At 56.7% G+C, this 20,924-nt stretch overlaps 2 protein-coding genes across 2 annotated transcripts; both read left to right on the forward strand.

The window, feature by feature from the left end:
• Nucleotides 1–1,092: 1,092 nt before the first annotated feature.
• On the forward strand, nucleotides 1,093–17,148 carry LRRC43 (leucine rich repeat containing 43; the record flags this gene model as incomplete). The annotated part of the gene is made up of 12 exons (XM_080821640.1): nucleotides 1,093–1,185; nucleotides 2,570–2,830; nucleotides 3,847–3,957; nucleotides 5,507–5,646; nucleotides 7,178–7,416; nucleotides 8,044–8,231; nucleotides 8,783–9,009; nucleotides 10,946–11,087; nucleotides 11,265–11,423; nucleotides 11,529–11,714; nucleotides 12,126–12,162; nucleotides 17,021–17,148. 12 exons carry the CDS (start codon nucleotides 1,093–1,095, stop codon nucleotides 17,146–17,148), a joined length of 1,911 nt encoding a protein of 636 aa, XP_080677766.1.
• Nucleotides 17,149–19,704: 2,556 nt separating this feature from the next.
• Nucleotides 19,705–20,778, forward strand: B3GNT4 (UDP-GlcNAc:betaGal beta-1,3-N-acetylglucosaminyltransferase 4; the record flags this gene model as incomplete). Its single annotated transcript, XM_080821407.1, has 1 exon — nucleotides 19,705–20,778. The coding sequence occupies one exon, from the start codon at nucleotides 19,705–19,707 to the stop codon at nucleotides 20,776–20,778; it is 1,074 nt and encodes a 357-aa protein (XP_080677533.1).
• Nucleotides 20,779–20,924: the final 146 nt, after the last annotated feature.

Below are 20,924 nucleotides of genomic sequence, written 5' to 3' on the forward strand. Positions count from 1 at the left end.
CAGGAAGCCTAGGGGATGGGCCGATGGGGGAATGGGGATTGACTGCCTAGTGGGAATGACGTTTCCTTTGGGGTGAGGAAAAAGCTGAAAATCAGATAACAGTGCTAGTTGCACTATGAATATCGTTGCATTGTGAATATACTAAAAATCACAAAATTGCCCATTTTTTTTTTTTTTTTTTTTTTTTTTTTTTTTTAAAGATTTTATTTATTTATTTGACACAGAGAGAGATCACAAGCAGGCAGAGAGGCAGGCAGAGATAGAGGGGGGAAGCAGGCTCCCCGCTGAGCAGAGAGCCCGATGCGGGGCTCGATCCCATGACTCTGGGATCATGACCTGAGCCGAAGGCAGAGGCTTTAACCCACTGAGCCACCCAGGCGCCCCAAAATTGCCCATTTTAAACGGGTGAATTTGGGGGTTCATAAATTGTATCTCAATAAAGATATTGCATTTCCAAATTATAGGAACCATAATCATCTTATCCCATTTATTTGTCAAAGCTGTGCCCAGGAGCCCTTACTGTGTGGCCAGCAGTAGGCTAGATGCTAGATGCTCTGAAAATGGAGAGATGAATGAGACTGCTTCAGTCTAAAAGGGGATCTTGGTACTAGAACGGTTATATATGCAGGCAGTGATTAAAACCTGTGACTCGGGGGTTAAAGGGATCCACATTGCAATCCACTGGTTAGAATCTTGAGATTGTTTGACCTTCGGCTCATTTCTCTTTTCTAGATCTGTCAAATGAGGACGACAGCACTTTTTTCATATGGGAAGCGCTCGGCATCTGCTGGGAGCTACAGCCTTAAGGTTACAATCCCCTGGTTGCGGTGGGAAGTGGACTATTTTCCCATTGTACAGCTGCGAGCACGGATGGGTCAGAAGAGAAAACCCAGGTCGTCCCCACCTGAGTCAGGGTCTCGGATTCCTGGTCAGGAAAAGTCCGCAGACACCCGCCAGTCGCCAGTCGTGGGTTTCGGGAGCGTCGTGGGCCGCGCGGCCCCGTTGGGACGAGCACGCGCCCGATTGGGGCGCGCGCGCGCGTTTGTGTCCCGGCGGTTGCTCAGCAACCGGCTGGGGTCGCGCCGCGCGGCCATGCAGAAGCCGGGCGGGACCCTGAGCGCGGCGGTCCGGGAGCACCTGAGGCGCTTGTGTCTGCGCGAGTTCCCGTGTGGCACTGGCAGCTGGGTGCGGGCGCCGGCGGGGGCGGCCGGACCAGGGACCCGGGGGGGGGGGTGTCTGGGGGACGGACGGGACGGACCAGGGGCGGTGGGGTGGGCCCTAGGGGCCGCCGGCTGCTGGATATGGCTGATCTGGAGAAGCCTGAGGAGGAGGTTTGGATCTGGGCATTTAGGGAGCGGCCTGACCTGGGATGGGGGCTGGGACACTGCAGAGGCAGACGGGATGGCTCCCCCAGAGCGCCCCCCAGCCCGCCTGACCAGAGAGGAGGGCAGGACCCCCCATCCTGAGCACATCAGGCTGACCTGGGCTAGGGTTTCTCAACCTGTTAGAAACACCAGGCCCCTTTCGGGGTGAAAAGCTTTTGCCTGGGGAAAGAGCTTCTCAACCTTCAAGTGCTCCAAAACACCCAGCGAAAGGCCCCAGGCCGAGTGCGGGGGCGGGTGAGGGAAGGGTGGGGTGGAGAGGGTGGTAGTTTCTGAGCCGGCTCTGCCCTGAGGCCTGCCGAGGCTGGTGGGGCTGGGAGAAGCAGCTTCCTCCCTCCTTTCCTGTCTCCTTGTCTCTAAGGCCAGAAACACGTCCCTTCTGAGGCTTCTCCCTGGGGAGCAAGTCTGGCTCTGAGAGCTAGAGCAGGTGTATCTGCCCACACCGCTCTGCCCCATAAGCTCCATGCTCTTGCTGGGGCTGGGCAGCATGACAGTGACATCCCGCCACCCCTCAGAGGTGCACAGGAATATCCCGAGGGTCTGGAACATTTCCCTCCCACTTGCTGGAAAGCCGGCACCCCCCACATTGGTAAAGCACTAAGGCGAGGTCAGTGTTCCTCTTCTCATAGAGGAGAAAACGGAGACACTAATCAAGGAACTAATTGATTTGTTTGTTTCATCAACAAACTTTGTTGCACACCTACTGTGTGTGCCTGGCATCCTCGAGGTGCTTTTGGGTTTCACTGATGTCTCTCAAGGGACTCCTGGAGGAAGGGCTGGGAGACAGTCAACTCTGGGCCGCTGTGATATGTAAATACAGAATTCACCTTTCCAGCCTTGCCACTTCTTCCTCAGAAACCTTTCCTTGGTTAGTACATCCCCCAGACGACCTTGGGTACCTCGTAGCTTCTAGTACATAAATCTTGCTGAAACATTTGGTTGCTTTCCCCTGCTTCTTCAAGGTTCCCAGCTTGAGTAAACTCCTAAAGGCAGGAATGTAGTTCTCGGTCTGTAGTTCTATCCAGGGCTAATAATCAGTCAAAATTATTGCATACTCACCATCTAAATGTCTAAGCTCTTTGTCCCTGGTTGTCCTGAATGTTACAATCTGCTCTCTTTGGGGCGTCTCAAGTCCTGGAGAGGGCTGAGTCACTGAGCAGCGAAATTCTCCACCTGCACCACTGCAGAATAAGTCACGCTTTCTTCCTCGAACTTGGCGAACATGGAGGGAGCTGGTCCCCAGAGAGGAGGAGGCCGGGAACCCTGGGGAGGAGACGGTAGAGGCGCTCCTGGGCCTGGTCCGCAGCCCCAACTCACCCTGGGCTCTGCCGGAGGGCTCCAGTGCAGAGGACCATTTTCTGAAGGAACTGGCCATCCGGAATCCCCTGGTGCTCAAAGACACCTTCTTCTACTCCTACTTCAGGTCCCTTCGGGTGGTGGACAAGCAGGTAAGAGCTGGGAGCTGCTGGTGGGGAGGCCGTTCCCCGACAGAACTGCATAGTCCTTAGGGTGGGACCTCAGTGTTCAGTGGGAGGAAGGATGGGAAGGTAGTTGTGCCCCCCAAATTAATTTCACCAGCCCCTCCAGCAGGGAGGGCCAGCGGCTCATTTGTTGTGTGTCTTTCCTCGGCCCCCGTCCCCAGGGATGGGGGGGGTCATCCAGGTGTGTCTCGTATAGCTGACTTCTGCTGCACCCTGCGGTTGGCCCCCTGGGTCCTAGGACAGACCTTTAAAGTGTCTGTATTGGTTTTACTTAAACTTTGGGGGCCCAGGGTTAGGGAGGGTGGGCATAGTACTGTATGTCACTTTCTGTTACGAAAAAGCCTTCTTTGCTTCTAGCAAATAATAGAGCCCCAAAACTGCAAACTCAGCCTTCCTCCCTTTGCTTCTCCTCCCCCAGAGAAACTGTGAATTTACACAGTACTGGGCATGGGGAGCAGGAGCCATTCCCACCAATTTGCCCGGGACCTTGCGGGTGTCAGCTCTGAAAGTTTTGTGTCCTGGGAACCCCTCAATCCTGGGCAAACTGGCACAGTCACCAGGAGGACCCTAATGTCTTTGAGGCCACAGATAACTAAGATCCACAGACGGAACTCTGAACTTCAGGGCTGACCCTGCTGCGCATCAGCGGTTCCTTACGGCCTCGGGGTTCACTGAGGCCCAGCGGGAGACAGCAAAGAACATGGCATCCCGGCCCTTGGGAGCTCACAGTCCAACAGGACACTGAGCTGACAGTTGGACAACACCTCTAGGGGGCAGGGTGGGCTGGGGTCGAGGCACCGGGATCCTGGTGGGATGGCCGGGAGAGCGGCTAGGGTGGTCGGTTAGGGGAGGAAGAGGGTTGGCAGGTGCGAGGTGACTCAGGAGGGGACGTGGCCACCTGTTGCTGTCCCCCGTGGACCCCATTTCTGTTCCACAACTGCCTCGCCCAGGAGAGGTCTTAGCTTCCTGATCTTCCCTTCCAGGTGAGCCTGGTGGATAAAGGTCTCCTGAAATTTCTGAAACTTGAAGAGTTGGTACTGAGTGCCAATCAGATCAAGGAGATAGACGCCATCAACCTGCCCCCAACGCTCAAGGTAAAGGAGCCCAGGCTCCCTGTGGCGTCTTTGTGCCGGCACAGCCCAGAGACCCTGCCCCTGCCTTGTCCTGCCGCCTGAAGGTTCGGCCAGTGCGGCTGTATGCCAAGGGCCAGCCCCAGGCTTTGGAGAGGGAGGCCAGATTCCTCAAAAGAAGTAGAATTTCCATGTGACCCAACAATGCCATCTCTAGGCATATGCCCCAAAGAATTGAAGGCAGGGACTGGGATTCTTGCAGCCGAAAGTGGGGCCAACCCAAACATCCATCCACAGATGAGTGGCTCAACGAAATGTGGTCTCTCCGTACCGTGGGGTGTTGCTCAGTCATAAAAAGGATTGATGTATGACACAGCATGGAGGAAACTGAAAACATGATGCCCAGTGAAAGAGGCCAGACCCCAAAGGTCACATATTGGGGGGTTCCACTTGCATGAAATATCTGAAAGAGGCAAATCCACAGGCATCGAAAGTAGAGCAGAGGTTACTAGGGCAGGGGTGAGAGTGATGGGGAGTCACTGTGGTATAGGACGGGGGACCCACTGTGATGGGGACAGAGCCGTCTGGGGCGATGAAAACTTTGAGAACTAGGAGCGGTGATGGCTGCACAAGTGGTGCCACTTAGCACCACTGAAGTAGGGAAAATGGCAAATCGTACGTATGTTGCCACAATAAAAAAAAAACACATTTTTAAAAGATTTTTATTTATTTATTTATTTGACACAGAGAGAGAGAGATCACAAGTAGGCAGAGAGGCAGGCAGAGAAAGAGAGAGGGGGAAGCAGACTTCCCGCTGAGCAGAGAGCCCGATGCGGGGCTCGATCCTAGGACCCTGAGACCATGACCTGAGCCGAAGGCAGAGGCTTAACCCACTGAGCCACCCAGGCGCCCCTGTGGTCTCAATTTTAAATTAAATGTGGAAATTTGTAGATCTTGTGGCAGAAGGGACTCAGAAATGTGGCTCAGTGCCAGGCTTAGGGAGAAACCAGATGAGGCTTCGGAGCAGAAATCCAAGAATGCGCTGTTATCCTCCACATGAGTCCTTTCTCCAGCCTGGGACCCTCTGGCTCTCCAAGAGACAGGCTGCCGTGGGATGAGCAGTTGCCTAAATGCTACGCCTGTCCCCATCCACACCACCATCACCTCCCATGCCAAATTTTGACATTTCCTTCACAAAAGGAAAAGAAACTTAAATAGTTGTTCCCCATATTTTATTTAATTTCTTAATTTATTTTGAGAGAGTGAGCAAGAGAGAATGAGAGGAAAGAGGAAGAGGGAGAAGCAGGCTGCCCGCCGAGCAGGGAGCCCCATGCGGGGCTCGATCCCAGGACCCTGGGATCACGACCTGGGCTGAAGGCAGACGCTTAACCGGCTGAGCCACCCAGTCACCCGTTTCCCCATATTTTAAAGGGAGCCTAGGCGGGCACAGGGCGGCAGGGTATGAGTACTTTCTGGGCCCACCCTGCAGTTTCTCAGAGTGGGAGGGAGGAAGGCTGGAAGGAAGGACAGACTGGAGGTCACGGGTACCGTCCTTTCTGCACCCCCCCCCCAGGTGCTGGAGCTCTACGGCAACAAGATCAGCAGCGTGGAGTGTCTGTGCACTCGCCCGCCCCCACATCTCCAGCACTTGGGGTTGGGTCACAACAAGCTTCTGGGCCCCTTGGAAAGTCGCTATGTCACCGCAGACTACTGGTAACTCCAGAGCCCTGGACAGAAAGAGAGAGAAGGGTTTAAGCCTTAGGTTTGGGTCGCACCTTGAAGAACTCAGCTTTGCTCTTTGTTTTCTTTCTTTTTTTCCCTTTTTGCCTTATTCTTTTCTATAACTGCTGGTTGGCCACCAGCTCCAGACCTAGGATTCGTGTCTCCGACTGAATAAGCAAAAATTCCCACCGAAGCCCAGGGAAAGGGAACAGCGCGTGGCGGGAGTGGGTCAGACCTTTTGCTTTGACGCTTTTAGGACAGGGCTGCTCAGCTCGGGCGCTGCCGACATGGGAGTGGGCAACGGTCGGTTGTGGGGCTGTCTCCTGCGCTGTAGGAAGTCGAGTGGCACCCCTGGCCTCCACCCACGAGAGGCCAGGAGCTCCCCCACACCAGCTGTAACCACCCAAAGTCTGTAGACTCATACCATGGCCCGAGTACCCTGTGTTCGGGTTCTTTATTTGGAAAACATACCTCCTCTAAACCGAGGTAACCTGGTTCATGCCAAGTGTGAATTTCATAAAAATACGCACGTGAGACCTCTGTCTTTCACTGCCTTGAAATTCAAAGGAGGGTACCCTGTTCATGGATCTGTTTTGCTGATGTCTTCCCCGTCTTCTTGAAGGCTGACATTGGTTCATGTGCTGGCCCCCAAGAGATGTTCTTCTTGGGTATTTCCTGTTGACTGGCTAGCCAGCCTTGCGTCTCGGGCTGTCCAGGCCAGGAAGGCAGGGCGGGAGGGGGCGGGAGGAGGCGGGAGGGACCTGAGTTCTGTCTGCTGGAGACCAGAGGCTGTGATGTGCTGCCGAAGTGTCCTGCCCTCTTACTGCTGTCCTCAGACCTGGCACCTGTTTGCTTTCTTGTTTGTGTGTGGGAAGAGCACCCGTGCCCCCCTTCCTGGCCCTTTCTGCCAGACTGGGATGGAGGGCGCCTTCTTCGTCCTCACTGGCATTCTTCTCTCATGTGCCCCCAAGTCCTGCATCACAAGGCTTCCCCCAACCACGAGTCAGTCGGGCTTTGGAAGGTGTCCTCCTGCATCTGGACCCGTCAAGTTTCACGCACCCTCTTCTCAGGTCCCCATATTTACTGGCCTCTTTTCCCTCTGCCCATGGCTTCTCCCCACGTGGCTTCCTTCTGTCTTCCTTGCCAGTGTCAGTCTTTGTTGAGAACATTCTAGATGCACGGTGTTGTATCAGCATCTATGGGCGGTACCAAGAGTGCCCCTGAGAAGAAGAGATCTGTGTAAATGGAAGTGATTGCAAGCAGGATGTGACCAAGGCCATCTCTGTTACAGTGAGGATGGGAGTGTCATGGAGAGGGGTGGGGGAGGGGCAGTAGAACCAAGAGGTCCTTCTCCCGCCCTCCGAGGCTCCCCTCCTGCCCTCAGCGTGGGCCTGTCTGTTCTGGACACGGGGCGCTGGGGGCTGTCAAGCAGGGCAGGCCTGGCGCCGGACCACAGCTGCCTGTCCCCATCCCTGCACTCACCCTGCCTCGGGACTCCCGGATGGTCCTGCTCCCCTTCTAGGCCCAACCTCGTCTCCCTGGACCTGAGCTTCAACGACCTGACAGACCTGCAGGGCCTGATTGCCAGCCTCAGCACCCTCCCGCACCTGCGGGTGCTTGTGCTCCAGGGGAACCCTCTGGCCCTGGTGCCCTACTACCGAGGCTTTACCATCGACAGCCTGTCCCGGCTCTGCGTGCTGGACGACATCACCGTGTCTCCCAGTGAGAAGCATCAGTTCCGGGGGCTCAGCCATAGTGGAGGTGAGGGAGCCGATGGGCAGACTGGGGAGTGGCTGGCACCGGACCCCCCGCCCCCAAGCCTCTGCTCGCCGGTCCACCATGGGACTGGGTGGCCTATCCCTACAGCTCCCCAGTTAGTCAGGGGTGGCTCACCTTCTTGATCAGAGTTCTCTCCCAGATTTTTAGTCCCTGTGAGTGGGATTTGGGGACAAGTGGTAAGGAGGCTGAAGCCATCCCAGGCCAACAGGAAGCATTCTGTCAATCCATTTCTGTACTCTTGTGGTGGCTTGAGATCACCCCCTTGTGGCCCACACCACAAGCTGCATCAGGGCCTTCTCAAGGTCAGGGCGATGGAGTTTGGTAATCATAGCTTCCGGTTTTGTGTGCCAGGCTGTGCTAAGGTAACATCGAGTCGTTATCTGTAAGCATCCTGTAAAGCAGCTACTGTCATTCCTGTTACATGAATCCGGAAAACAAGGCTTAAGAGGGGTATCTTCAAATCACTGTTTGAACTCGGCAGAACTGGGACTTGAACCCAAGTCTGCAAACCACGAGGCTCAACCGGGGAGGAGGGGAGAATAATGCAGGGACCGGGCTGGGCCTGCCCTCCCCTGCCGACCCGCTCACCTCTGCCCCTTCCCCTCGCAGACCTCTTGGCCCGTGAGGCCCAGCTTGTGGTGACTATTGGAAATGTCAAGGGCGTTCTGGACACCTCTATCCTGGACCCAGAACCGGGGCCTCAAGGCCCTTTTATCTCATACAGCTATTACGTGACCTACGACTTTGTGGAAGATGAAGAAGGAGAAAGAAGCGCGCACGGTGGCGTGCTGGCTGAGGTGTGTGCCCCGCGCGCTGCCCTGGGAATTGGGGGACGCGCGCTGCCCTTGGCTTCACGGGGTCTCCTGTGAGGCAGAACCGCTTCTTGGGGCCCAGAAAACCCCTTTACTCAGAACTTTCCGGTTCACACTCTACTCAGAAGGGAAGCGGCTCTATTCAGTGCCTTTCTTGCAGCTCGAGTTACTCACCTGTGCTCACCTCCTTCCTTTGCCCTTGAAATACAAGCAACATTTACAACCAGCCTGGCTGTCCCCCACCCCGCGCCTCTCCCCTAGTCTCCCATCGTCCTCCCCGTCAAAAGCAGACCCGAGGGTGTCCTCCAACCAGGAGAGACGGGGCACACCCGAACTCCTGCAGAAACTGTTACTGCTCCGACTCCCAACACGGACCTCTCAGAAGTGGCAAGACGGGCATTTTAAAAAAAACTTCCTGCCCGAGCCCGCGCGTTTGTTAGGGCTTCAAGTTCACCGCAGCGCAGACACCTGCTCCCGCACAGGCGCGAGGAGAAGCCCGCGCACAGCGCCCCCCGGGGTCTGGGTCTCTCCCGCAGATCGTCAAGCCCTCGCCCAGCACCGAACAGCTGGGCGAGGACATCCCTGAAGAGCTCTTCGGGGAGGCGGAAGACTCCCCGGAGTCCGGGCTGTCCAGCCAGTCGGGAGAGCTGGAGGAATCGGGGGCCTCGGACGGCTCCGGGCACTTGCCCAGGGTGACCGACTCCGCGGAGGAGCTGGCCAAGCTGCGGCCGCGAATAGATCCCCGGCTCTGCCCCTCCCCGGGGTAAGGACGGAGGCCAAGCGGGAGTAGGGCCCGGGGCGGGGGGGCGGGGTCCCGCGATCTCGGTCCGCGCCCCTTCCCGACCCGACAGCAGAGCGGTCACTGCAGCCCCTGGGGACCCTCTGGGCCTCTGGCCGCGCAGGTGCGGCGGGGTTCAGTGTTCCAGGCCCTGGGAGTCCTCCCCCCTCCCCGGACGCAGCTGCACCTTCTTTCCCCGAACCGCCAGGTGCTGGGAATGCGGGGCTGGCTTCAGTCCGCGCACAGGTGAGAGAGGGGGCAGCCCTCCCCCCGCCCTCGGAGTTGAAGACCTTCCCAGTCCGGCTTCTCCATTCATCCGGGATTTACTCTGGCTTCTGACCCGTGGTGTGGATCTGAGTCGCGGGTTCTTTCCCACCCGCCGAAGGCCCACCACGTGGGCGTCGTGCCTATCACGTGTTTTGGGGTTGTTTTTTTTGCGTATCAGGTGTTTTGTCTTATTTGATAAAGAATCTTCTTTGGTGATGAAGAATTTCACAAGAACTTGGAATCACTTGTTATTTAGTCTGGAAGCTCCATTAAACTGATTTTTAAGTCATTGCAAAACATGGAGCCTGGTTTGGGGTTTTTGTTTTCGCTTTTAACAAACTTCCTGCTATCAGCTGGCATTGCTATCTGTTTCTTCTGACGACCAGAGCTCAGAAAACAGAATCTGTGGCTGAGTTCTAATGAACCGAGCCTTCGCCCCCACAGATTTTGCAGCCGATGCCTTCAAGGAATTGGGAAAGCTGGTTTCTCTTGAAGCTAAAAGTTTTTTTTTTTTTTTTTTTTTAATGACTTAAAACCTCCACTGAAGGTAAATGATACAGGCTTGTGGAGAGTATGGGGGAGCTGCCCTGGGCTGTTTGGCTGAGTTCCTGTGGGTGACAGTGACGGAGGCGGCTACTCCAGCTGTCAGAAGAGGGGGAGCCCCCAGCCAGCCCCTAGCCAGGCTCCCCAGTAAACCCCAGCTGACAGCCTTGTGGTGGTGGTGGTTATTGAATTTTGGGAAATGGCAACAAAAAAGTAAGAACCACAAATGATTCTGCTTTTTAAAAAAAAATCATGTCAGTTAGAAAATAAAGGTTTCTTCTTCTGTATCCATTGAACTCATTCCATAGAATGAATTATTCTTATTTATTTATTTATTTATTTAAGAAGGCTCTACATCCCATGTGGGGCTTGAGCTTAGGACCCCCAAGATCGAGAGCCCCCATACTCTCCCGACTGAGCCACCCGGGCGCCCCAGAGGGAATTACTCTGAATGGTTTTGTGCGTAGAGATCCCTGTTTTTTCTTACACACTCATATATATGAACCTATATACACCTATAATTTTTTTTTAAAGATTTTATTTATTTATTTGACAGACAGATCACAAGTAGGCAGAGAGGCAGGCAGAGAGAGAAGGGAGGAAGCAGGCTCCCCGCTGAGCAGAGAGCCCCATGCGGGGCTCGATCCCAGGATGCTGGGATCATGACCCGAGCCGAAGGCAGCGGCTTTAACCCACTGAGCCACACAGGTGCCCCTACACCTATAATTTTTTTTCTCAAAAAGTGAACTCCTATTCTGTGTCTCGGTTTGAAATGTGCTGATTCCGCATGTGGCTGTGGACACACAGACCTATTATTTAAAAAAAAAAAACAAACAAATAATTCAAATGTAACCCACATATACAGAAGAAGCCACCTTGTGGCCAAGTGATGAGGCTCAGGGAACCACTGCCCTTGACAAGAAACAACAGACCAGAACCTCCGAAGGTTCCTTATGCCCTTCCCTCCTTCCAAGGGTCACTGTCAGCTCAACAAACACCATTAACTCGTGTGCCTCTCTTAGACCTTCCTATACATGGCATCGGGCAGTAATGCCGTGTGTCTGGCCTCCCGGCGGACGGCACCCCATCTTCCTCTGCCCCCGCCCCCCAGGACGGTTCTCTTCAGCACCGTCCGCAAGCCCTGGACTGACGTCATCCCCTGCCACTACGAGATGCATCACACGCTCCGGGATCTGGTGCCCCTCAAGGCCTTCCTGCTGGCAGGGACCACCGTGACCATCGTGGAGGAGAAGGTGGGTGACGGGGTTCCCGTGCTCCGTGCGTCGGTCCCCTTGTCCCCTCCTCCGATCTTCTGTCAGGGCGTCCTGGGGCCCTGCTGCCTTGTTGGCGAGGTCTCGGCGCCTTTCCAGCAAGATCCCGGCCAGCCCCGCGCTGGCCTCCTTCACTCGTGGGCACCTCGCTGTCTCCAGATTCTCTCCTGGCCTCCAGCCCCTCCACCTGTTGACGCCGTGTTGTCTACCAAGAGCGGAAAAGGGGAGGAAGACAAGAAGGGGCAGAAGGACAAAGACAAGAAGGGGAAGGACCAGAAGGACAAGGCTGGGAAAGCGGAGAAAGAGACGGTGCCGAAGGTACCACTGGGCTGCCCGGTGCCCGGGGCGGTCGTGGTGGCCGGGGGCGCTCTGGGCACTGTCCCTGCCGGGCCCCGTCCACTCTCCCCGTCCACTCTCCCCCAGGAGCAGAAGGCGTCCAAGAAGAAGGAGCTTCCTAAGGAGCTCCGGCAGGACCCGCCCATCCTGCGGGTGCTGGGCAGCGGCTTGGTGGCCTTGGAGCCCCTGCTGGTGGGGGAGCCACTGGTGTCCGAAGTGTGCAACTTCGGGGTGATCCGCACCTTGGAAACTGACAACCTGATCGCTCTCAGGGTAGGGGGGGCTCCTGCCACACCCCTCCCCACCGAAACAGCGCTGGGCCGGGAAGGGCTATGCGGGCCTCTGAGCCTCTCAACCTCCTCTGGAAGGCCCCGTGTTGGCAGGCCCCTGGGAGGCACGGGGAGGAGGAGGAGGAGGAGGAGGAGGAGGAGGAGGAGGAAGAAGGGGAGGAGGAGGAGGAGGAAGAGGAGGAAGAGGAGGAGGGGGAGGGCCTCCACCTCCGCCTGCAGCTGCGCCCAGCTCCCAGCTTGCTGGAACCCGAGCAGCGAGCCGCCCTCCCGGGTGTGAGGATCTTGGCCAGGGGGCAGGTCAGGCCCGCTCCTCCCTGGGCCACGGGGGGAATCTGCAGCCCCCCCTCCCCAGCGTCCCCCAACTCCAATAAGCCTCTCCCGTTCTTTCTCTCAGGATGCAAAGAAGAACAAGAACAAGAAAGCTAAAAAAGGTAAGAACTAATGATGGCAGCGGAGAGCGGGGAATGTTTCCTGAGGACCTTAGTCTGTCCCATGTGATCACGGGCCACAGCCGGGGGGGCTAAGAAACAACAGACATTTATTTCTGGCAGCTCCGGAGGCAAGGAAATCCAAGACCAAGGCGCCAGCGTCGCTAGGTAAGGGCCCACTTCGTGGCAGCCCCTTCTCGATGCGTCCTCACGTGGTGGGGGTGGGGGGTGCAGGGACTCTCTGGAGCTTCTTTTGTAAGGATCCTGTTCCCATTCCAGGCTCTACCCTCATGACCTTGTCACCTCCCAGGGCTCCCCTAATACCGTCACTTCTGGGGGTTAGGATTTCCAGCATGTAAATTTTGCAGAGACACAAACTCTCAGACCATAGCGGGACCTGGGGAAGGAGCAGCCTGATTTGGGGCCAAAGAAATGGAAGGACCGAGAATCCTGTCTTCTGGGCAGCGGGAGGGCCCTGCCCACCCTAAGGACCCAACCCCCCATCTTTCCTGCGTCCCTGAGACAGGAGCGGCCAGCTGTGGATCGGGCCAGGGGCCGGAGAGGAGACCTGGGGTAGGAGGCAGGCGAGGTGGGGGAGGGGGCTGAGTTGGGCCTGGCCCGGGGTCCTTCGGGCTTGGCAGTCTGGGGCCTGTTCCAGGTCATTGGCCGTCTTTGCCCACCTCGGAGTCTGGGTTTGGTCCCGGAAGAGGGGGCAGTCACCGAAGTGTCTGGGAGAGGGGAGCTTTGGACTGGAGCTGCAGAAAGAAGCAGTTGGCGCGGAAGGAGCCCCGGGAGACGGGGCCCGGCTGGGAGGCGGCCGCGGGGCCAGGCCAGGCCAGAGCGGCACCGTCCCCGACAGCCGGAAAGGGGACATGGCCAGGGCCCATCCGTGGGTGAAAGCCGCGGCAGGACGTGGCATTTCCACACGATGGGGATTCCTCAGCAGCACAAAGGAACAGAGCTCGGCCCGGGTATCGCCAGAGGAACCTTGACAAGGAGACGGCGAGGGAAAGAAGCCAGAGGGCCAGTCGGGGTGTGAGTCCGTCCATGTGAAGTGTCCCAGGACAGACGAGTCCACAGGGACGGAAAGTAGACCAGTGGGGCCTGTGGGAGAGGAAGGGGAGTGATTCTAATGGGTACAGGGTTTCCATGCGGGGGGGACGGAATGTTCTGGAATTACATCATGGGAATGGTCGAACAGCGTGGTGAACATACTAAAACCCACAGACCTGTACACTTAAAAATAGTTAGAATGTTGAATATGATGAGGATTTTATCTCAATGAAAGGAAGTTCACCTAATACAACAACAACGTAAAAGCAAGAAATGCTGAGGGCCCGGCCTGGAAGTGGGCGGCAGAGGCGGTGTGGACGGGATGCGTCCGAGAGTGACTGGGGGGGGGGAGGCGGGGGCCTCGGGAGAGGCTCTGCGGGGGGCCTGCGAAGCTGCACCCGCGGCTGGGCTGGGTTTTGCACCCGGGAACCCGAAGCGTGCGGAGCGCCCGAGAAGCCTGTCCCTCTCCTGTCCCTTGTCCCCCGGTGCCTTGTCCATCTCGTCTGCCTCCACACCAGCCAGCCCCCACGGCCGCCTCGCTGCACGGCCTTCCTCCCACGCGGCCACTCCGCCAGGCCCCCCACAGTCCCGCCGAGTCACTCCCCTGTTGGAATTTCTTCCATGACCTCCTGCTGGCTGCCTCCCAAAGTCCGAATGCCCATGTTCTGTGAGGCCTGCGAGCTCTGCCCGGAATTTACTCAGCTGCGTCATCCGTCGGATCTCAGCTTCGGGCACCTTCTTCAGGGAGGCTGAGCCTCCGGGTCAGCCTGGGCTCCCTGTTTTCTTCATAGCATCTGGTGGCTTTTGTCGTCATTGTTGTTGTTGTTTTGGTTTTTTGGGGTTTTTTAGAATTTTATGTGTTTGTCAGAGAGAGAGAGAGAGCATAAGCTGGGGGAGCAGCAGGCCGAGGGCCGAAGCAGCTCCCCACTGAGCAAGGAGCCCGATGAGCGACTTGATCCCAGGACCGGAGCCGAAGGCAGATTTGGAATCAACTGAGCCGCTCAGGCATCCTGAATCCGGTGTTCTCATCTATAGTAACCAGCACCGTGCAAACGATAGAGATACAAGCCTACGTGATTGTTTTATTTTTATCTTGTCCACGACAGTGAAACTACGGGGGTGTGTTTGGGGTGGGGGTCTGCGCCTGCATTCTTTAAAGTCCTAGAGCCCCCGGTCCCCGGCGTAGTAGGCTATCAACATGGATTGACTCAATGAATCAGTTCATAGGTGGTATTTAAAACCACGAAGATATGCGCACTTATGTTGACAGAGAAGAGGAAAGGGTTGAGCTCCGCACCCCGGGGACCACTACAAAATTTGAGCAGGAGGGGACAAGACCCGGAAGGATCACATTTAACCATGTCCTAAAGCACAATTCAAAGATACTGAAAGGAATACAAAACTACCACCCAAGTTGGGGCGCCTGGGTAGCTCAGTTTGTTAGGCATCAGACTCTTGATTTCAGCTCAGGTCATGGTCCTCAGGATCATGAGACAGAGCCCCACTCTGTGCTCTGTGCTCAGCGTGAAGTCTGCTTAAGATTTTCTTTCTCCCTTTCCCTCTGCCCCTCCCCCCAGCTCACATGCTCTCTCTCTCTTTCCAAAATAAGTAAAATCTTAAAAAAGAAAAAAGTACCCAAGGTAAAATTCACATCTACCATCCAGCAAAAAAACCTACCACACATGCAAAAAAAAAATTTAATATATAAGGAGAATTGATCAACCATAACTGACTCAGAAATGACATATGTGTTAGAATCAGGAGACAAGGACATTAAAGCAGTTATTATAATTACGTTCTATATATCTAAGAAGCTAAAGGGAAGATGGTGGTATGTAACAATATGGACTACAAACTAAACTTTTAGGGATGAAAGCAACCATGTCCCATTAGAAATACATTCATTGGGATTAATGGCATATTAGATAATTCAGAAAAAAAGATTAGTAAACTGGAAGCGGTAGAAACTACCCACAATTAAACTCAGAAAAATGGCTGGAAAAAAATTAACAGAGCATCATTGTTTTGAGACAAATTCAAAAGGAACTGATGTCCATCCAGTTGGAGTCCCTAAAGGAGAGAGGGGTAGGCAGAAAGCATATCTGAAGAAGTAATTGCTAAACTATTTCCAAGTTAGATGGAAATTATAAATACACCAATCCAAAAAGTTCAGTGAACTCAAAACTCAAGAAGCATGAAGAAAACTAAACCAAGCTACACAATAATAAAATCACTGATAAAGACAGAGGAACAAAGATTAAAGACAACAGCAGTCTTATCATCAGGAAAATGCCGAACAGAAGACAGTGAAAGAATTCTTAAACACTCAAAGAAAAATAACTGTCAACTTAAAATTCTTTGCCCAACAAAAATATCTTCCAAAAACAAATGTGAACTGAGCACTTTCCTAGACATAGAAATGCTGAAAGAATGTATCACCAGCATACTTCTATTACAAGAAATGTTCAAAGAAGTCCTGTAAGCGGAAGAAAATACTAGAGTGATCGAATCTGCACAAAGAATTCAAGAGCCCTGGAAACGCTAACTGTGGTTAAATATAAAGACTCCTTTCTTATTATTTAGCTATGTTTAAATGATTGTTAATTGTTTAATGAAAAGATACATTTCAGTGCTTATAACACCAGCAGAATGTATAATGACAGCAAAGAGACGAAGGGTGGGAGTAAGGAAGGAAATGGAAGTGTATCGCCATAAGGCTCCTATTTATTTCTATGTGAAGTGGTGTCGTATCACCTGAATATGGAAATTCAGAGGACCTAGAATAGCCAAAACAACTTTGAAAAAGAACAAAGGACATACACTGATGGACCTCAGGAAGGACCCATGCAGATATGGACATACGATTTCTGATCAAGCCGCAGGGTTAAGATGGTCTTAATTTTTTTTTTTTACACTTTTGTAAATCCTTTTATTGTCTGGCTTCATTGACAGTTGCATTGAAATAGCTGCATCTGCTGTTAATCTCTTGTGTTGCAGTGTTTGAAGTGGATGGAGAAAACCCAGTCTCATGGGTGTGTAACTGGAAAAGGGAATATTTTAATAGGCTTTCAAATAATGATATTTTTCTCTAATAGTATGTCAAATTTGACAACTAGTAGTTTTTTAAAGGCTGTTGCAGAGTCAAAACAATCTATATGGATGCATTTTTTTGTAGTCAGTTATGTTAAAATCCATCCATTGGTCTGCATTGCCTTTTTTTTTTTCCATTGCATTTTGAAGGGCACAAGCTGTAACATCAGGCATTGGTTATTTGTAAAATACTGGTTCACTGAGTGATGCAGATCTTTCAACTGTTGACACATTTCATTATACATCATCCAAAAATCACGTTCGGCACCCATATCATTAGAAGAGTCTTTGAGGACTGGGAAACTGTTACGTTCATGGTGGTAGATACAGTATTTCAAAATACTAATTTCTACTGGAAAGCTCAAATGTTATAAATTTATCAAAGTGCGTTCCGTTGGCTTCCGTGAAATGCCAGACTTCATGCGCTGTTTAGAAAATATCTGCCAAATAGTCACGTCGGAACAGCCGCGGTGAGTGTTCTTCCAGGTGCTCCCGGGCCGGGCAGCGGCTCGCCCCGCAGCTCGCACAGCTGCGCCCGTTAGATAATGGTCTGATGACGGGTGATCCCACTGCTCCTCCCTGCGGTGAAGGGGCTGGGATCTCGGGCTCGCAAACCGCGCTGCCCCTGGGCTCGGAGGACGGCTCTGCCGGTCCAGGGCGGCCGAGGGGCAGCCGGCACGTCTCTCGGGCCTCACACACGCGTGTTTTTATTTCTCAGAGAAGAATAAGCCTGCGGTTCACATGGACGACGGCGACTACCAGCCGCAGGCGCTGACGGTGGAGGTGCAGGTGCAGCTGAACCAGTACCGCTCGGCCGAGGAGGCGCTGCGGGAGATGTCCCTGTAGCGCGCGGGATTAAAGGCTGTTCTGACGACCGCGGCTCCGCGTGCGTGGGGCCGGGAGCGGGGGACCGGCTGGGGGGGGCCGGGCGGCCTCTCCGCCCGCAGGTGCGCCGCGGGTGCGCGAAGCCGCGTGGGGGAGGGGTCCCGCGGCGCCCCGGAGCCCCGCCCCCCCCGGAGCCCCGCCCCAGCCGGGCGGGCCCGGCGAGGCTAGAGCTCCGCTCCCGGCTCTGCGGCGCGAGCTCCTCGCCTGTCCCTGGCTCGGCGTCCCGGCTCCGGTAGGTCCGCGGGGGGGGGGGCTGAGCGGGCCCGGGGGCGCCTGGGGCCGCCGCTGCGGGGGCGGGCGTGTCTCCCCGTGCGAGAGGGGCCCGTGCCTCCGCACCGCCCGCGCACCCGCGAGGACGCTGGGTCTGGCGGCGGGGTCGTCTCCCCCCGGGGGGCCGTCGGGGCCAGGCGGCCTCCTGCTGCCCCTCGGCTTGCGTTCGCCCGCCGGGGCCCGAACGGCCGGAACCCGGCCTTGTGTCCGCCGCGGGGGCCCTGCTCCGTGCTCCGCCGACCCCGCCGGCCTTCGCTCCCCCCCCCCCAGCAGCCAGCTAGAGGCCGTCGGGTGGAGTGAACTAGCCCTTGGCACTTCCCTTTATTGAAGCGTGTCGGGACAACGAGCTCCCAGGGCCCGAGACGGCTGTCGCCCCAGAGACAACTGCAGACCCTTAGGACTCGGCAGCGCTCTCGCAGGGGGTCGTGCCCTCGCTGAAGCCCACGCGCGGTTAAGAACCGGGCTCTTGGGGGCTCCCAGGACTGGGGACCTGCGCTGGGCAGGTACCGAATTGGGACTCACAGCAGCGTGTGGGCCGGGGAGCCTGGGGTGGGGGAACGGCCCTGGGTCACACGTGGGGTGGGGGGCGCGGGGGCGCGCAGCGGGAGCTCCGGAGCCAAACCGCCGGCCCTGCGCCCCCCTCCGCCGCGGTGCCGGCCCGGGGCTCCCCGCCCACAGCTGCAAGTCCTCCCGCTCGCCTGCTCCGCGGCCGCCGCGCGCGTCCCAGCTGCGGCGTGGGGCTGGGCCGGTGCGCGTCTCCTCGCGGGTCTCCGCTCCCCTCTCCCTTCCGTAATCCGTCAGCTCAGCCGCAGCGGGAGGAACCTTTCTGGCGGTGTGATTTCTGCCGCCGCCGCCTCTGCTAAATCCTCCAGTGGGTCCCTGCTGAGGTTACAGTAAACCCGAGCCGCCCCCCAGGCCCTCGCCTTTAACGCCTGCCTTCCCGGGCCGGCGCTCCCCTCCCCGCCCCTCCCGGCTCCTCGCCCTCCTGCCCGCAAAGGCGTCTCCCCTCCACCTCCTCCAGGAGCCCCGCTTAACGCCGCCGGCCGCACTTTCCCCAGGGCTTTGTGGTTGGGTCCCTTCGTTCGGAGCTTTCTGACCCACCACGGGCTGGAATCCTCCTCCCCCGCCACGGGATGCCCTCACGCTGCTTTCATGTCTGCAGCGTCTGAAGTTCGGATTGGTTTTGTTTTGGTCTCTCTCCTCCACATCCCCGGCGGCTGGAAGAGATGCTTTTGTCCCGGTGGCAGCAGGGTGACAGGGATGGGGCGACTGCGGGTGGAGTGGACTGGGTCGAAGCAAAGGCCTGTTGGACAAGGACCACATGGCCGTGGAGGTGAAGGGGAGGGGCTGGAGGCCTGGCTTTGCTGCCCTTGATCTTGGGCAGTGTCCCCGGCTAGCTTCCGTTTCTGGGCCTTCGCTCTGGACTGCGGGGTCCCTGCGGGGAGAACCAGAGCTGCGAGAGGCCCGCGGCCGCAGGGGAGCAGCCCCGCACAGGCGAACGGCTTTCCTACTTGCTTTCATGCCCTTGTGTGCAAGGGGTTTGTTCTTAAACCCCCCCTTAAGCGACTCTTCCAAGAAACCTGTGGGAAAGAAGAAACTTCTTTCCAGAAGCTGCAGGAAGAAACTTGAGGCGGACGTGAAGGGTTTGTCCTGTGGTTGCCTTTGCCTGGAGGAGCAAACTCTGTAAGGGCCACGGCGGGGGCTGTCCGCAGCCCCACCGCGGGGCGGGTGGTTTGATTTTAGACTCGAGGGCCCTGAATGTCGGGTTTTGTGCTTGGAGTGAGTCTGACTGGAAACTGAACTAGCTGTGTGCCATTTTCACTGTAAGATACTCGAGTTTTCTGGGGAAAAGGAAGGTGCTCATGGTGCCTCAGGTTTTTGGTTTTATTTTTTTAAGTAATTTCGACACCCGGTGTAGGGCCCGCACTCACCACCCCGAGATCGAGTCACAGGCTCTTCCGACTGAACCCAGCAGGTGCCCCGGGGTGCCTCGGTTTCAAAGCAGCTGCAAGTGCTTCGGGGGAGAAGGTGCACGAGAGCCCCCCGATGCCCGCAGAAGGCAGGGCTGGCGGAGCACGTGTGCTTGGCCTGTCCCCTGGGAGAGGGGCTCTGGAAAGAGCCAAAGGACTCGCTGGGAAGAGTAAACCCAAGGCCGGCAGGAGCTTGGCCGCTGGGTGGCGGCCGGGGGAGGCGGAGGCTGGGCGGGGGCTGCGGCCGCTCACGCGCTCTCTCCCCGCAGGCCCTGCCATGTCCCGCCGGCTGGGCTGGCCCGTCCTCTACAGCCTGGCGGCGCTGCTGCTCGGCTGCCTGCTCTTCCTGAAGAAGGAGGCCAAGCCGGTGGGGGGCTCCGCGGCCCGCCAGCCCTTCTGGGCTCCCCCAGGGCCCCGCCGCAGCCAGTGTCCCCCCAACCACACGGTGGCTAACGTCTCCCTGTCCTTGCCTAGCCGTCACCGCCTCTTCCTGACCTATCGTCACTGCCGCAACTTCTCCATCTTGCTGGAGCCTTCGCGCTGTGCCGCGGACACCTTCCTGCTCCTGGCCATCAAGTCGCAGCCTGGCCACGTGGAGCGGCGCGCGGCCATCCGCAGCACGTGGGGCCGGGTCGGGGGCTGGGCGGGGGGCCGGCGGCTGAAGCTGGTGTTCCTCCTGGGGGTGGCGGGCCCTGCGCCCCCCGCCCAGCTGCTGGCCTATGAGAGTCGGGAGTTCGACGACATCCTGCAGTGGGACTTTGCGGAGGACTTCTTCAACCTGACCCTCAAGGAGCTGCACCTGCAGCGCTGGGTGGCGGGTGCCTGTCCTCAGGCCCGCTTCATGCTAAAGGGAGATGACGACGTCTTCGTCCATGTCCCCAATGTGCTGGAGTTCCTGGATGGCTGGGACCCAGCCCGGGACCTCCTGGTGGGAGACGTGATCCGCCAGGCCCTGCCCAACAGGAACACCAAAGTCAAATACTTCATCCCCCCATCCATGTACCGGGCCCGCCACTACCCGCCCTACGCCGGGGGCGGGGGGTATGTCATGTCTAGAGCCACCGTGCGGCGCCTCCAAGCGGCCGTGGAAGAGGCCGAACTCTTCCCCATCGACGACGTGTTCGTGGGCATGTGCCTGAGGAAGCTGGGGGTGAGCCCCACGCACCACGCTGGCTTTAAGACATTTGGAATACGGCGGCCCCTGGACCCCCTAGACCCCTGCCTGTACCGAGGGCTCCTCCTGGTGCACCGCCTCAGCCCCCTGGAGATGTGGACCATGTGGGCGCTGGTGACAGATGAGGGGCTCAGGTGTGCAGCGGCCCCCTTGCCTCAACTCCGAGGGGCGGGCTGAGTGAGTAGAGCCCGTGTGGATTTTCCCATCATGACGACAAACTGAGAACCGTGACCCTTACCCTGGTGGTCTATAGGAAATGCTAACTTCGCTTTTGTACCCCACCCCAACCTTGCTAACTCTGATTAAAAACACCGAAACCTCGC

The sequence above is a fragment of the Martes martes genome (genome assembly GCF_963455335.1).
Source record: "Martes martes genome assembly, chromosome: 13".
NCBI lineage: Eukaryota > Metazoa > Chordata > Mammalia > Carnivora > Mustelidae > Martes > Martes martes.